General features: G+C 42.0%; 1 protein-coding gene across 1 annotated transcript in view; it reads right to left on the bottom strand.

Moving 5' to 3' along the window:
- The window catches only part of LOC130132837 (multiple epidermal growth factor-like domains protein 11), a gene marked incomplete at its 3' end in the record, with an annotated part of 104,816 nt that overhangs the window by 34,482 nt on the left and 52,834 nt on the right, over window positions 1–17,500 (bottom strand). Inside the window, exons 5-7 of the mRNA XM_056301857.1 lie at window positions 10,810–11,056; window positions 9,889–10,009; window positions 2,772–2,908 (exon numbers count right to left, since the gene is read on the bottom strand). Coding sequence (XP_056157832.1) covers window positions 2,772–2,908; window positions 9,889–10,009; window positions 10,810–11,056 — 505 coding nt within the window. The remainder of the gene's footprint in view (window positions 1–2,771; window positions 2,909–9,888; window positions 10,010–10,809; window positions 11,057–17,500) is intronic.

Here is a 17,500-nt window from a genome sequence, read left to right as displayed (position 1 = left end):
GACTATGACCGTATTTTCTTAAAATAAAAGTTACTTTTTGAAAATCTCTCTGTCTCTCTGTCTCTCGCTGTCTCTCTCTATTTCTGTCTCTCTTTCTGTCATTCACCAGGATGGTCCAGGCCAGGATAAGGTAGATTTTAATTATTACAAAGCAGTGAAGGATGTGGACATATTCACACCATGAGGTGTTATACAGGGGTGCTGTGTTCCACCATGAGGTGTTAGACAGGGGTGCTGTGTTCCACCATGAGGTGTTAGACAGGGGTGCTGTGTTCCACCATGTGGTGTTATACAGGGGTGCTGTGTTCCACCATGTGGTGCTATACAGGGGTGCTGTGTTCCACCATGTGGTGCTATACAGGGGTGCTGTGTTCCACCATGTGGTGCTATGCAGGGGTGCTGTGTTCCACCATGTGGTGCTATACAGGGGTGCTGTGTTCCACCATGTGGTGTTATACAGGGGTGCTGTGTTCCACCATGAGGTGTTATACAGGGGTGCTGTGTTCCACCATGAGGTGTTATACAGGGGTGCTGTGTTCCACCATGAGGTGTTATATAGGGGTGCTGTGTTCCACCATGTGGTGCTATACAGGGGTGCTGTGTTCCACCATGAGGTGTTATACAGGGGTGCTGTGTTCCACCATGTGGTGTTACACAGGGGTGCTGTGTTCCACCATGAGGTGTTATACAGGGGTGCTGTGTTCCACCATGAGGTGTTATACAGGGGTGCTGTGTTCCACCATGAGGTGTTATATAGGGGTGCTGTGTTCCACCATGTGGTGTTATACAGGGGTGCTGTGTTCCACCATGTGGTGTTATATTGGGGTGCTGTGTTCCACCATGAGGTGTTATATAGGGGTGCTGTGTTCCACCATGTGGTGTTATACAGGGGTCCTGTGTTCCACCATGTGGTGTTATACAGGGGTGCTGTGGTCCACCATGAGGTGTTATACAGGGGTGCTGTGGTCCACCATGTGGTGCTATACAGGGGTGCTGTGTTCCACCATGTGGTGCTATACAGGGGTGCTGTGTTCCACCATGAGGTGTTATACAGGGGTGCTGTGTTCCACCATGTGGTGCTATACAGGGGTGCTGTGTTCCACCATGTGGTGTTATACAGGGGTGCTGTGTTCCACCATGTGGTGTTATACAGGGGTGCTGTGTTCCACCATAGAGGATGAGCTGGTTTTTGCTGCAGAGCTCAGATAAAAGGGGTCTTACCTGTTTTTAGTTTGTGTTTTTGATCATTTTTTTTTGTCAAATAAAGACTTGTTTTAAAATTCAATTCTCCTCTTGTTTCTCTAAATCTGTCTATCTACGTCTTGTATTATTTCACTCTTACGTATGCACAGCACCTCGTAGCGGTTTCGAAAAGGGCCTATATAAATAAAGTTATCATCATCGATCTATCTCACACAGCATGACTCAGCACCGAGTGTGTGCGTCACCATGGCAACGTGGCAGTTGGAATTCAAACGGTCTGACAGCTGATTTTTGAAAAATTCTGTCGATGCATTTTCTATGTGCCGTCGCCCTCAGAACAAACGCTCCTTTCTCAGAAACTCCACATCGCACGGCTCAGACTTCTACGTCATGAGCGTCCCGAGGAGTAGGCCAACATATTAACGTAGTGTAACGTGCATGGATAAGTAGACACGTTGGTCCTTGACTAACGGGTCGGACCCTTTAGTCCAGTGTTTCTCAACCCAGTCCTCAAGGACCCCCTATCCTGCAGATTTTCTTTGCAACCCTGAATAGGTACCTGTTTGTAGTTATTCAACCAATCAGCAATGAATTTTGTCAGATGTTGCACACCTTGCATAATTAAGTGCTGCGAGATGATTGGTCGAGCAAGTACAAGCAGGGCTACCTATGCAGGGTTACAATGAAAATCTGCAGGATAGGGGGTCCTTGAGGACTGGGTTGAGAAACACGGCTTTAGTCGACTGGCTAACGTTGTCGCTTGCGGAGCGGGAGACACGGGTTCGCGTCCCGGCCGTGGCGACGGTCTCCCAAATTCGCTACATTGGTGTCAGAAGTGGGATGGAGCCATCGGAAGCGCATGCGCCCTGAGGCGTGAAGGAGCTGATACGGTTAAGCGCGGGGACGCGCTTCCCGAAGGAGGGGGGTAGTGTAACGTGCATGGATAAGAAGACACGCTGGCTGCTGGCTGGCGGGTCTGACCCTTTAGTCTAGCGGTTAGCGATGCCTCCTGCGGTGCGGGCGGTACGGGTTCGCATCCCGGCCGCGGCAGTTGCTGTGGTTGCGTTGTACCCCCCGAATTCGCTACAGTATCATGTGTCCGCACAGAGTCAGAACTGAGGGCATGACGACAATGTAAATACGTTGAACCTTTGGGAGATTTAGTGGGTGAGCCGGAGCCCGCCATATTTGGTCATGTGATGTGATGTCCCTACAGACACGGCCAATTGTGTCTGTAGGGACGCCCCACCAAGCCGGAGGTAACACGGGGATTCGAACCGGCGATCCACGTGTTGGTAGGCAACGGAATAGACCACCACGCTATCCGGACGCCCCAACTCTGATTCTGATATAAGATTTAATTCGTATGATGAATGGATCGGCTGGTATGTAAATATTAGATTAATTAAAACACACAGAACAATCTGGTATCCGGTGAAACAGCTCTACTTTTTTTGGGGGGGGGGCTGCTTTGGTGATGGTGAAGTTGAGGATGAACACGTCAGCTGTTATCTGGTATTTTTAACTGGGTGGCCAAAGGCTTTCCATTGAGCCAGCTCCCAGCTTACCTGTCCCCAGTGTAGCCCGCCGTGCACTGGCACTGGCCGCTGATGTGGTCGCACAGGCCTTCGTTGCGGCACATGCACTGCTCCGAGCAGTTCATACCAAAGGATCCGAATGGGCATGGCTGGGCGCACACTGGACCCTAAGACCAAATACAACACACAAAAAAACACCACTCAGAATTTGTGACAAAATCCCACAATTGAAGCAGATTGAAAAATCCATCCACCTGTGGTCCCCCATGGTGGACCAGTCAGGTTTGCCCTCCGACAAAGTGGCATTAACTGAAAGTCTATGTCAGATGTCAGTCCCACTGAAGACTCATTTGAACTGAGGAACGTGGAGTCTCCATGTAGTGAGATTCAACCAACTACCCCCCCGCCCCTTTCTCCCCAATTGTATCTAGCCAATTACCCCACTCTTCCGAGCCGTCCTGGATTCTGCTCCACCCCCCTCTTGCCAATCTGGTGAGGGCTGCAGACTACCACATTCCTCTTCCGATACACGTGGAGTCGCCGGCTGCTTCTTTTCACCTGACAGTGAGGAGTTTCACCAGGGGGATGTAGCGCGTGGGAGGATCACGCTATTCCCCCGCCCGCCAAAGAGACACTCCGACCGACCAGAGGAGGTGCTAGTGCAGCGATCAGGACACATACCCACATCCGGATTCCCACCTGCAGACACGGCCATTTGTGTCTGTAGGGAGGCCTGAGCAAGCCGGAGGCAACACGGGGATTCAAACGAGGATCCCCGTGTTGGTAGGCAATGGAATAGACTGCTACGCCCCCTGGAGGCCCCTAAAATGTTTATATTTTGCTGAAATTCTATGTATATTTCCGTCGCTACTGGAAAGTAATTTCTGTCAACAGGGAAGACGTTTACCTCTCATGTTACAGTATTTTATCTCTCATGTTAGTGTTTTATCTCTCATGTTACAGTATTTTATCTCTCATGTTACAGTGTTTTATCTCTCATGTTACAGTGTTTTATCTCTCATGTTACAGTATATTATCTCTCATGTTACAGTGTTTTATCTCTCATGTTAGTGTTTTATCTCTCATGTTACAGTGTTTTATCTCTCATATTACAGTGTTTTATCTCTCATGTTACAGTGTTTTATCTCTCATGTTACAGTGTTTTATCTCTCATGTTACAGTGTTTTATCTCTCATGTTACAGTGTTTTATCTCTCATGTTACAGTGTTTTACCTCTCATGTTACAGTGTTTTATCTCTCATGTTACAGTGTTTTATCTCTCATGTTACAGTGTTTTATCTCTCATGTTACAGTGTTTTATCTCTCATGTTACAGTATATTATCTCTCATGTTACAGTGTTTTATCTCTCATGTTAGTGTTTTATCTCTCATGTTACAGTGTTTTATCTCTCATATTACAGTGTTTTATCTCTCATGTTACAGTGTTTTATCTCTCATGTTACAGTGTTTTATCTCTCATGTTAGTGTTTTATCTCTCATGTTACAGTGTTTTACCGCTCATGTTACAGTATTTTATCTCTCATGTTACAGTGTTTTATCTCTCATGTTACAGTATATTATCTCTCATGTTACAGTATTTTATCTCTCATGTTACAGTATATTACCTCTCATGTTACAGTATTTTATCTCTCATGTTACAGTGTTTTATCTCTCATGTTACAGTATATTATCTCTCATGTTACAGTGTTTTATCTCTCATGTTAGTGCTTTATCTCTCATGTTACAGTATATTATCTCTCATGTTACAGTGTTTTATCTCTCATGTTACAGTGTTTTATCTCTCATGTTAGTGTTTTATCTCTCATGTTAGTGTTTTACCTCTCATGTTACAGTGTTTTATCTCTCATGTTACAGTGTTTTATCTCTCATGTTACAGTACTTTATCTCTCAGGTTACAGTATTTTATCTCTCATGTTACAGTATTTTATCTCTCATGTTACAGTGTTTTATCTCTCATGTTACAGTATTTTATCCTCATGTTACAGTATTTTATCTCTCAGGTTACAGTATTTTATCTCTCATGTTACAGTATTTTATCTCTCATGTTACAGTGTTTTACCTCTCATGTTACAGTATTTTATCTCTCATGTTACAGTATTTTATCTCTCATGTTACAGTATTTTATCTCTCATGTTACAGTGTTTTATCTCTCATGTTACAGTGTTTTATCTCTCATGTTACAGTGTTTTATCTCTCATGTTACAGTGTTTTATCTCTCATGTTAGTGTTTTACCTCTCATGTTACAGTATTTTATCTCTCATGTTACAGTGTTTTATCTCTCATGTTAGTGTTTTACCTCTCATGTTACAGTATTTTATCTCTCATGTTACAGTATATTATCTCTCATGTTACAGTGTTTTATCTCTCATGTTACAGTATTTTATCTCTCATGTTACAGTATTTTATCTCTCATGTTACAGTGTTTTATCTCTCATGTTACAGTGTTTTATCTCTCATGTTACAGTATTTTATCTCTCATGTTACAGTGTTTTATCCTCATGTTACAGTATTTTATCTCTCATGTTACAGTATTTTATCTCTCATGTTGCAGTGTTTTACCTCTCATGTTAGTGTTTTATCTCTCATGTTACAGTGTTTTACCTCTCATGTTAGTGTTTTATCTCTCATGTTACAGTGTTTTATCCTCATGTTACAATATTTTATCTCTCATGTTACAGTGTTTTATCTCTCATGTTACAGTGTTTTATCCTCATGTTACAGTGTTTTATCTCTCATGTTACAGTGTTTTATCTGTCATGTTACAGTGTTTTATCTCTCATGTTACAGTGTTTTATCTCTCATGTTAGTGTTTTATCCTCATGTTACAGTATTTTATCTCTCATGTTACAGTGTTTTATCTCTCATGTTACAGTGTTTTATCCTCATGTTACAGTGTTTTATCTCTCATGTTACAGTGTTTTATCTCTCATGTTAGTGTTTTATCCTCATGTTACAGTATTTTATCTCTCATGTTACAGTGTTTTATCTCTCATGTTACAGTGTTTTATCCTCATATTACAGTATTTATCTCTCATGTTACAGTGTTTTATCTCTCATGTTACAGTGTTTTATCTCTCATGTTAGTGTTTTATCTCTCATGTTACAGTGTTTTACCGCTCATGTTACAGTATTTTATCTCTCATGTTACAGTGTTTTATCTCTCATGTTACAGTATATTATCTCTCATGTTACAGTATTTTATCTCTCATGTTACAGTATATTACCTCTCATGTTACAGTATTTTATCTCTCATGTTACAGTGTTTTATCTCTCATGTTACAGTATATTATCTCTCATGTTACAGTGTTTTATCTCTCATGTTAGTGCTTTATCTCTCATGTTACAGTATATTATCTCTCATGTTACAGTGTTTTATCTCTCATGTTAGTGTTTTATCTCTCATGTTACAGTGTTTTATCTCTCATGTTACAGTACTTTATCTCTCAGGTTACAGTATTTTATCTCTCATGTTACAGTATTTTATCTCTCATGTTACAGTGTTTTATCTCTCATGTTACAGTATTTTATCCTCATGTTACAGTATTTTATCTCTCAGGTTACAGTATTTTATCTCTCATGTTACAGTATTTTATCTCTCATGTTACAGTGTTTTACCTCTCATGTTACAGTATTTTATCTCTCATGTTACAGTATTTTATCTCTCATGTTACAGTATTTTATCTCTCATGTTACAGTGTTTTATCTCTCATGTTACAGTGTTTTATCTCTCATGTTACAGTGTTTTATCTCTCATGTTACAGTGTTTTATCTCTCATGTTAGTGTTTTACCTCTCATGTTACAGTATTTTATCTCTCATGTTACAGTGTTTTATCTCTCATGTTAGTGTTTTACCTCTCATGTTACAGTATTTTATCTCTCATGTTACAGTATATTATCTCTCATGTTACAGTGTTTTATCTCTCATGTTACAGTATTTTATCTCTCATGTTACAGTATTTTATCTCTCATGTTACAGTGTTTTATCTCTCATGTTAGTGTTTTATCTCTCATGTTACAGTATTTTATCTCTCATGTTACAGTGTTTTATCCTCATGTTACAGTATTTTATCTCTCATGTTACAGTATTTTATCTCTCATGTTGCAGTGTTTTACCTCTCATGTTAGTGTTTTATCTCTCATGTTACAGTGTTTTACCTCTCATGTTAGTGTTTTATCTCTCATGTTACAGTGTTTTATCCTCATGTTACAATATTTTATCTCTCATGTTACAGTGTTTTATCTCTCATGTTACAGTGTTTTATCCTCATGTTACAGTGTTTTATCTCTCATGTTACAGTGTTTTATCTGTCATGTTACAGTGTTTTATCTCTCATGTTACAGTGTTTTATCTCTCATGTTAGTGTTTTATCCTCATGTTACAGTATTTTATCTCTCATGTTACAGTGTTTTATCTCTCATGTTACAGTGTTTTATCCTCATGTTACAGTGTTTTATCTCTCATGTTACAGTGTTTTATCTCTCATGTTAGTGTTTTATCCTCATGTTACAGTATTTTATCTCTCATGTTACAGTGTTTTATCTCTCATGTTACAGTGTTTTATCCTCATGTTACAGTGTTTTATCTCTCATGTTACAGTGTTTTATCTCTCATGTTAGTGTTTTATCTCTCATGTTACAGTGTTTTATCTCTCATGTTACAGTGTTTTATCTCTCATGTTACAGTATATTATCTCTCATGTTACAGTGTTTTATCTCTCATGTTAGTGTTTTATCTCTCATGTTACAGTGTTTTATCTCTCATGTTACAGTGTTTTATCTCTCATGTTAGTGTTTTATCTCTCATGTTACAGTGTTTTATCTCTCATGTTACAGTATTTTATCTCTCATGTTACAGTATTTTATCTCTCATGTTACAGTATTTTATCCTCATGTTACAGTATATTATCTCTCATGTTACAGTATTTTATCTCTCATGTTACAGTGTTTTATCTCTCATGTTACAGTGTTTTATCCTCATGTTACAGTATATTATCTCTCATGTTACAGTGTTTTATCTCTCATGTTACAGTGTTTTATCTCTCATGTTACAGTATTTTATCCTCATGTTACAGTATTTTATCTCTCATGTTACAGTGTTTTATTTCTCATGTTACAGTGTTTTATCTCTCATGTTACAGTGTTTTATCTCTCATGTTAGTGTTTTATCTCTCATGTTACAGTGTTTTATCTCTCATGTTACAGTGTTTTATCCTCATGTTACAGTATTTTATCTCTCATGTTACAGTATTTTATCTCTCATGTTACAGTGTTTTACCTCTCATGTTAGTGTTTTATCTCTCATGTTACAGTGTTTTACCTCTCATGTTACAGTGTTTTATCTCTCATGTTAGTGTTTTATCTCTCATGTTACAGTGTTTTATCCTCATGTTACAGTATTTTATCTCTCATGTTACAGTGTTTTATCTCTCATGTTACAGTGTTTTACCTCTCATGTTATAGTATTTATCTCTCATGTTACAGTGTTTTATCTCTCATGTTACAGTATTTTATCTCTCATGTTACAGTATTTTATCTCTCATGTTACAGTGTTTTATCTCTCATGTTACAGTGTTTTATCCTCATGTTACAGTATTTTATCTCTCATGTTACAGTGTTTTATCTCTCATGTTACAGTGTTTTATCCTCATGTTACAGTGTTTTATCTCTCATGTTACAGTGTTTTATCTCTCATGTTACAGTGTTTTATCTCTCATGTTAGTGTTTTATCTCTCATGTTACAGTGTTTTATCTCTCATGTTAGTGTTTTATCCTCATGTTACAGTATTTTATCTCTCATGTTACAGTGTTTTATCTCTCATGTTAGTGTTTTATCTCTCATGTTACAGTGTTTTATCTCTCATGTTACAGTGTTTTATCCTCATGTTACAGTGTTTTATCTCTCATGTTACAGTGTTTTATCTCTCATGTTAGTGTTTTATCTCTCATGTTACAGTGTTTTATCTCTCATGTTACAGTGTTTTATCTCTCATGTTACAGTATTTTATCCTCATGTTACAGTATATTATCTCTCATGTTACAGTATTTTATCTCTCATGTTACAGTGTTTTATCTCTCATGTTACAGTGTTTTATCCTCATGTTACAGTGTTTTATCTCTCATGTTACAGTGTTTTATCTCTCATGTTACAGTGTTTTATCTCTCATGTTAGTGTTTTATCTCTCATGTTACAGTGTTTTATCTCTAATGTTACAGTGTTTTATCTCTCATGTTACAGTGTTTTATCTCTCATGTTACAGTTTTTTATCTCTCATGTTACAGTGTTTTATCTCTCATGTTACAGTGTTTTATCTCTCATGTTACAGTGTTTTATCTCTCCTGTTACAGTGTTTATCTCTCATGTTACAGTTTTTTATCTCTCATGTTACAGTATTTTATCTCTCATGTTACAGTATTTTATCTCTCATGTTACAGTGTTTTATCTCTCATGTTACAGTGTTTTATCTCTCATGTTACAGTGTTTTATCTCTCATGTTACAGTGTTTTATCTGTCATGTTACAGTGTTTTATCTCTCATGTTACAGTACTTATCCTCATGTTACAGTATTTTATCTCTCATGTTAGTGTTTTATCTCTCATGTTACAGTATTTTATCTCTCATGTTACAGTGTTTTATCCTCATGTTACAGTATTTTATCTCTCATGTTACAGTGTTTTATCTCTCATGTTACAGTGTTTTATCTCTCATGTTACAGTGTTTTATCTGTCATGTTACAGTATTTTATCTCTCATGTTACAGTGTTTTATCTGTCATGTTAGTGTTTTATCTCTCATGTTACAGTGTTTTATCTCTCATGTTACAATGTTTTATCTCTCATGTTACAGTGTTTTATCTCTCATGTTACAATGTTTTATCTCTCATGTTACAGTGTTTTATCTCTCATGTTATACTGCCAGCAGAATGCTGTAAAATAACATTTTAAACATCTATCATTTCCCTTGAATGAATGCGAATTGAGTTGAAGGGCCCCATTTTAATACAAGTACAAAGAGTCCCTGTGTAAGTGTGTGTGTGTGTGTGTGTGTGTGTGTGTGTGTGTGTGTGTGTGTGTGTGTGTGTGTGTGTGTGTGTGTGTGTGTGTGTGTGTGTGTGTTGTGGGTCTTACCACCCAGCCTGGGAGGCAGGAACACTCCCCCGTCACATGATGGCATGTTCCACCATTTTGGCAGGAGCAGTGCTTCCCACACTGGATGCCGTGAGTACCGGGGGCACATGGCTTCTCACAGCTTGAGGGAAGAGAGGAAAAGGAAGAGGAACGATAAGCATGACAGAGACATAAGGAGGGGCATCCGCTCAAACTCCATGATTTGGTAGGAAAAAGAAGAACAAAAAGTAGAGCATTTTATAACAGTGACGGTAAAAAGTGCTATATTAATCAAGCTGATCATGATTATCATTATTATTGTAAATAACGTTAAACGTTGTTAATAATGAAGTAGTCATTATTAATTACACATAATTACATATTATTAATTATTTTCTTTTGGGGGGAGGTCCCCCCTTTTTCTCCGGGGAGGGCTGCAGACTACCACATGCATCCACCCATACATGTGGAGTCGCCAGCCGCTTCTTTTCACCTGACGGTGAGGAGTTTCACCAGGAGGATGTAGCACGTGCGAGGATCACGCTATTCCCCCCTCAGCCCCTAACAGGCACCCCGACTGACCGACCAGAGGAGGCGCTAGGGCAGCGACCAGGACACATACCCACATCCGGCTTCCCACCCGCAGACACGGCCAGTTGTGTCTGTAGGGACGCCCGACCAAGCCGGAGGTAACACGGGGATTCGAACCAGCGATCCCCGTGTTGGTAGGCAACGGAGTAGACCGCCACGCCACCCGGACGCCCCACATTATGAATTATTAATGTGTAATTACAAGCTGTTCTGGTGACGGGGACGGGAAATTCTACAATTCCTATTTTCAGAATGTGCTTTCTCAAACTTGAAGCAGATCTTAAAGTTTGGAAATCTGCTGACATTCAAAACCTGTCGCTCCCCTGACAACCAAGAAAATCCGCCACTCACAGAGCTCCGGTGTAGCCTGGCGCGCAGAGGCACTCTCCGGTCCGGTGGTGGCAGGTGGCGCCGTTCAGGCAGCGGCACTCCATCAGGCAGCCTTTACCATAGAGGTCCGGGCTGCAGGGCTCCTCGCAGCGCCAGCCCTGGTAGCCGTCCGTGCACACGCACGCGCCCGTGATGGGGTTGCACTTGGCCCCGTTTTGACACTGACAGCGGTTGGTGCAGTGCGGCCCCCAGAAGTCACTCTCGCAACCTGAAGACAAGAAGGAGAGAGAGGCGAGAACACCGCCGATAAGAGAGGGAGTCGAAACGTCCGTGAGTCGTGACGTCGTCGAGATGTGACAAATAACACGAGACGAGGCATCTGTGCTGAAGCAAAGCGATTTTGCAGAGGAAACAGGGAGTTAGTCTTGAATTTCATCAAATTATTGCATGACAGAAATATCCGTTCTGCTATCTGAGTCTACGACCGCGCAGGGTGCGGGGACCATCCTAGAAAATGAAAACCATTAGCATGTAAGGTGATTAAATCTCATGACGTCAGCCTTAACAGACGTTGCAGAAAAAGCTGTTGTTTAACTGGGCGCCCCAGTGCTTCTGCGGGCTGAGCACACTGTACTTATTACAGCTTGCACCGCTGCCCCACAGCAAGAAGGTCCTGAGTTGGATTCCGGCCTGGGGCGGGGTTGGCCCTGAGGGAGTTCACATGCTCTGGTGGTTTATCTCTTGACAAAGATTCAAGAACTTCATTGTCAGGAATTAGAAGTCAGGAACGATTTGTCATTGTCATTTCTGACGTGCGCTTGCATACACAAAGAAACAAAATGGTTTTTCTCCCAGCCCACAGCCATGCAACACAAAAATCACACGTCCAACATTTCCCAACAACGACACCACCAAAAACATACACAAACAAAGAGAATAAAGCAACAAAAAAAACCCCACACACAAACAGTTGCCAACAGAGTCCACTTGGTGCAACAGTCCAAAACATCCCTGTGTCCAGAGAGCGAACGGCAGCCAGGATGACTGTCGGAACTGGCGGTCTAGCTTAGCCTGCCACCGCTTCCGCGTCCTACCGGACCGCCCTCAGTGTTCCCTCCCTGGGCGCAGCTCCAGGCAGGGCTGTGCTCCCTCGGCCCACGAGACGAAGCAGACTAGGCTCCCCCAGCCGGTCCAGTGCTAGCTCTCCAGGCTTACACCCTCAACACGCCACATGACGACGCAGACGAATACACGGCCCAGTCGACGCTAAGGCGAGGCCGCCGCCAGACTGCCCAAGTGTCGCCTCTCGGGTACAGCTCCGGGCAGGGCCGTAAGCTCTCTCAGCCGATCCAACGCCATTAAACGAAAAAAAAAAATCGACAAACGAAATAAAAACATGCCACGAAGACACAAACTTAGATGCAGCCACGGACAAAGACGCTGCACAGTCGACACTGGGTGAGGCCGCCGCAAACGCAAGTTCGCACCGCCACCTTCGCACCACGGCGGTGCAGCGCTTGCGCCGCTGCCGCACAGTAAGAAGGTGGTGAGTTCGATTCCTGCCTGGGACGGGGTTGGCATCGGGGGAGTTTACAGGTTCTCCCCAGGCCTGTCGGTGCGCAGTTTCTGCGTACTCTGCGTGTTGTCCCCGTGCTCCGGTGGTTTCTTGACAAGGATTCAAGACTCAAGAACTTTACTCTCGTTGTACTCCGGTGGTTTCTTGACAAGGATTCAAGATTCAGGAACTTTACTCTCGTTGTGCCACGCACAATGAAACTGCAGCCGTGTCAACCTCAATGGTTTATAAGAGATAAGAAATACAAAATCTCAGCAATAAAATGTACGGAGTCTAAACAATATCAGTGCAAAATATAAGCGGTACACGGTATAAAATACAGTACAATTAACAATAAAATACAACTTACGAGGTGCAAAACGTCGTCAGCAAAAATGCAGTAAAGGTGCGGTGGACATCTATTAAGTGGCTTAAAGTGACATGTGAGTAAATATTGCAAATATTGCCGTGCCCAGTGGTGGCAGCACGTCAGCCTCGTCGGACTGAGGAGAGGTCTCAGTTCACTAGTGCCACAGCTTTTGGAGAGAAGCTGTTTGTCAGTCTGCGTGTATGGGTTGATCTGAAGCTCCCTGGTGATGATATAAAAGACAATCACCCTGGTGATGATATAAAACAGTGTTTCTCAACCGGGGGTCCGCGGACCCCTAGTGGTCCGTGGTGCAATTGCAAGGGGTCCGTGAAAATAAAATATCTTTAAAAAAAAGATCCTATGACGTTTATAGAAATAGGATTATTTTACTCAAATGTGACTGAGACCTTTATCCACCTAAACTATAAAGGGTAACAGGACTTTTTTATCTAATTACATCTGTTTCACAAGTGTAATTTATTGTATTTTAATAAGAGATCTCGCTCCCGTTTGCATTGTTAAAAGTTACTGCATCAAAATGCTGTTGTTACACATATCTGAAAGTTACTGAATACATATTCTGTTTTGTTACATATATCTGAAAGTTACTGAATACATATTCTGTGTTGTTACATATATCTGAAAGTTACTGAATACATATTCTGTTATGTTACATATATCTGAAAGTTACAGAATACATATTCTGTTTTGTTACATATATCTGAAAGTTACTGAATACATATTCTGTTTTGTTACATATATCTGAAAGTTACTGAATACATATTCTGTTTTGTTACATATATCTGAAAGTTACTGCATAAGAATTCTGTTTTGTTAACTATATCTAAGTTACAACTGAAAGCTCTTATTTTTGCCCCAAAGAGTGAATAAAATGCAGTTTCTACTGTTTCTACAAATTGCAACCCCCCTCCCCCAAGATCAGGTGGAGGGGTCCCCAAGGTAGATCAAAAATACGCAGGGGGTCCAGGACCCCAAAAAGGTTGAGAACCACTGATATAAAAGATATCACCCTGGACACCATCCGTTTCAGCCCCCCCCCCCATCTTTTATGATGTTCCCAGCCCTCATAGAGCAAGTGCTGTGAAGATGCTTAGGAGGTGACCCTAAGTTTGTATGCGCTCCACGTGCTCACATGGGTCTCCTCCAACATCGAAAAGAACCTCAATAAAAACGTGCAGAACCCACTCCTGTCCTGTCCCTGACCACGACATGCATGTCCACCTGGAATTGGTCTCCCGGTGCTGAAGAAAAGGCCTGCCCACTGTTCTGCCCCTGGAGGGAGGACAGACAGCAGGATGGGGGGGGGGGGAAAGCACTCTCTGCATGCACGTGTGTGTATCATAAAGTCTCTCTTCTCTCTAGCATCAATATCAACGATGCCACACCTGACACAGTGGTGCTATCTAGGGGTGGGCAATACCACGACTTGTTGATCCGACACCAAGTAATACTAGGGCTAGCATCCTGAGCCCGGCACTGATACTTTAAAAACTCCTCTTGTGTACACAAAAGCAGGAAATATTTGTGATTTCCAGAGTGGAAACTGGTAAATTGGCATTAGTACTAAATAATCTACCAAAGATCAGATGTCTCTACTGACTGGCCTTGAATGCACAGAAAGCATTTCATGTGCAGGTCACGATTCTTGGTGTGACACCAGCAAGATAATCCAGCGGTAGCGTGCGTGTTTTGTGGAACGAAGACTGATCAAAAATAACATCCAACACGGTAATGTTGAGCAACATATAAATATACATCAAACATTTAATTAAACCTAATTAAACAATGATTAAGCTTTAGCTTTGTATTGTAGCGCCTGTTGCTTGCTCCTCCTTGACATGCCAAGTTCCTTCTTCTTCTTCTTCTTTGTCCTTTGGTGGCAGACTCATTTAATGCAAGTTCCTTCTTCTTCTTCTTCTTCCTCTTTTTCCTTTGGTGGCAGACTCATTTCATGCAAGTTCCTTCTTCTTCTTGTCTTCTCCTTTTGTGGCAGACTCATTTCATGCAAGTTCCTTCTTCTTCTTCTTCTTTGTCCTTTGGTGGCAGACTCATTTCATGCAAGTTCCTTCTTCTTCTTCTTTGTCCTTTGGTGGCAGACTCATTTCATGCAAGTTCCTTCTTCTTCTTCTTCTTTTTCCTTTGGTGGCAGACTCATTTCATGCAAGTTCCTTCTTCTTCTTCTTTTTCCTTTGGTGGCAGACTCATTTCATGCAAGTTCCTTCTTCTTCTTCTTCTTTGTCTTTTGGTGGCAGACTCATTTCATGCAAGTTCCTTCTTCTTCTTCTTCTTCTTCTTCTTCTTCTTCTTCTTCTTCTTCTTCTTCTTCTTCTTCTTCTTCTTCTTCTTCTTCTCCTTTTGTGGCGGACTCATTTCCTGTGCAGACGCCGCTACATTTGGCTCGATGGTGTTTCAAGCCCCCAGCGTAGTCTTCAAGGCAGCGCTACATGGAAGGCCCTCCCCGCCCCCTACAGTTTCAGCCAATCACAGCGCTGGCACTAGATTTCAACTTTTCCCCTCCTTCTGCAGGGAAGGCGTTCGACTCAACGTTGGTAAGGTAATGGCAATGGTAATGTGTAGGGACCCTGACAATACTACGAGCAAAGTGTCATGTCGTGTCGAGCCTTCTTAGTATTTTAATGATAGCGATTTTGATGTGCATTTGCAGTAGTGCCCCTAGCACATCCATTCAAAAAGCCATTTCTCCCGAAAACAAAACAAACGTCAATCTTAAAAGTGCAGCGTTTGACGTAAATATCCTTTTAAACGAAAGTTTGACTCGTGTACATTCACAAAAACACCCTAGATTGCATTTTGGCGACAGTTTAGCTTTAACTTACTTAGCTGCTGTGTCTAGATGTCTTACAACTTATCTAGCAACAACTGGGTGCCTGAAGGAGTTTTGGAAAGACACCCACTCAACCATGCCTTTGTGCAGCTCACTTAAAACTAGGTTGTCTCGTAGTGGTTTAGATAAGCACACTGGGAGACATAGGCTAATGCCTAACTACATAGCAATGGCACTACTCAGTCGCTCTCATAACCACCCAAAAAAAGTTAAAGCAAAACTGTCGCCAACATGCAATTGATTGGCTGAAACTGTAGGGGGCGGGGAGTGCCTTCCATGCAGCGCTGCCTTGAAGACCACGTTGGGGGCTTAAAACACCATCGAGCCTGCATTTGAATACTTGGCAGGAATGGCCGACCCCATCGGCACCAATGACAAACAGCATAAACAGGAGCAATCACACGACGCTAATACACTGAATGGCTGTTGGTAAAAAAACACAAAAAAACCCAGCAGGTAAACACCAAATAGGGCATGTTTAACAGGGAAAAATACAGATTACATCTTTAATAAAGGTCTTTGTCTTCCCCTCGGCATGGTGCATTTACACAGACCATGTAAAAAGGACCTCCAAGCCTTAAAAGCTGGTTGTTAACCTGCACACATGAGAAGCAGTCTGGGATCTCCATTAACCACATAATGGATAACGTGCTTCAAAAACAACTCTTACCTTAAAAAACTGAGTTTGACAGTAGCTGGATGTTTGAGTAATACATTTTACAAAAGGAAAAAAAAACGTTAATCTCAGATGATATTCATGGAAATGGGACTCGTCTTTTTGGTCTCGGAATAGGCGACCCGGGCTTTTAGAAGAAGACGGCTGCAGTAGAAAGAGACGAGTCAAGTTTTCCGAGCTGGTGGAAGTTTATTTTTGCAGGATGTGGGCGGCAGGCGGCCCCTCTGATAACACACAGTTAAGTGTTTCATCAATACGGGGCAGAGAGGTGGACGAGACGTGTACACGCAAAGCACTCATCAGACTTCACTTCCTCGCTTTCTCCTATTCGTTTACCCTCCACTTCCTCCGTCTTTTATCAATCGCCAAGTTTCTTCAAAATCAAGTGACTAATGACTTTAAGAATCTGCGACTGCTGGCAAGCGACAGAGCTTCTACGCACTAAATTAAGAGCAGTATAATACACACTATGGGTACACAGGCCGAGTCTTTCAAAAACATTTCTACGATTGTCATCTGGCAATAGTTGTTCTCCCACATAATCTTAATGTGAGAGGGGCGATGGAGAGAATAAATGGACATCGTTCAACTTGAGATCCAGGTGAACTCCTACCTGCACACCACATTAACCAGTGTTCTGTACGTCTCTCTCACCCTTTTTTGGGTGGTGTGTGCCTTCCTCAAGCTCGGGTCCTTTCCCAGAGGCCTGGGAGTTTGGGGGTTCTGCGTAGTATCTTAGCTGTTCCTAGGACCACACTCTTCTGGACAGAGACCTCAGATGTTGTCCCTGGAATCTGCTGGAACCACTCTCCCAGTTTGGGGATCACAGCCCCTAGTGCTCCTATTACCACTGGGACTCGCTCACTTACTATTACCACTGGGGCTGTACTTCTGTACTTCTCTCTCCCCCTTTTTTGAGTGGTTTGTGTCTTCCTCAAGCTCGGGTCCTCTACCAAAGGCCTGGGAGTTTGGGGGTTCTGCGTAGTATCTTAGCTGTTCCTAGGACCACACTCTTCTGGACAGAGACCTCAGATGTTGTCCCTGGAATCTGCTGGAACCACTCTCCCAGTTTTGGGATCACAGCCCCTAGTGCTCCTATTACCACTGGGACTCGCTCACGTACTATTACCACTGGGACTGTACTTCTGTACTTCTCTCTCACCCTTTTTTGAGTGGTGTGTGTCTTCCTCAAGCTCGGGTCCTCTACCAAAGGCCTGGGAGTTTGGGGGTTCTGCATAGTATCTT

This window comes from Lampris incognitus, unplaced genomic scaffold (genome assembly GCF_029633865.1).
Source record: "Lampris incognitus isolate fLamInc1 unplaced genomic scaffold, fLamInc1.hap2 scaffold_184, whole genome shotgun sequence".
In the NCBI taxonomy this organism is placed as follows: Eukaryota; Metazoa; Chordata; class Actinopteri; order Lampriformes; family Lampridae; genus Lampris; species Lampris incognitus.
Note: the sequence above shows the minus strand (reverse complement) of the source record. Positions and strands in the feature narration are given on the sequence as shown.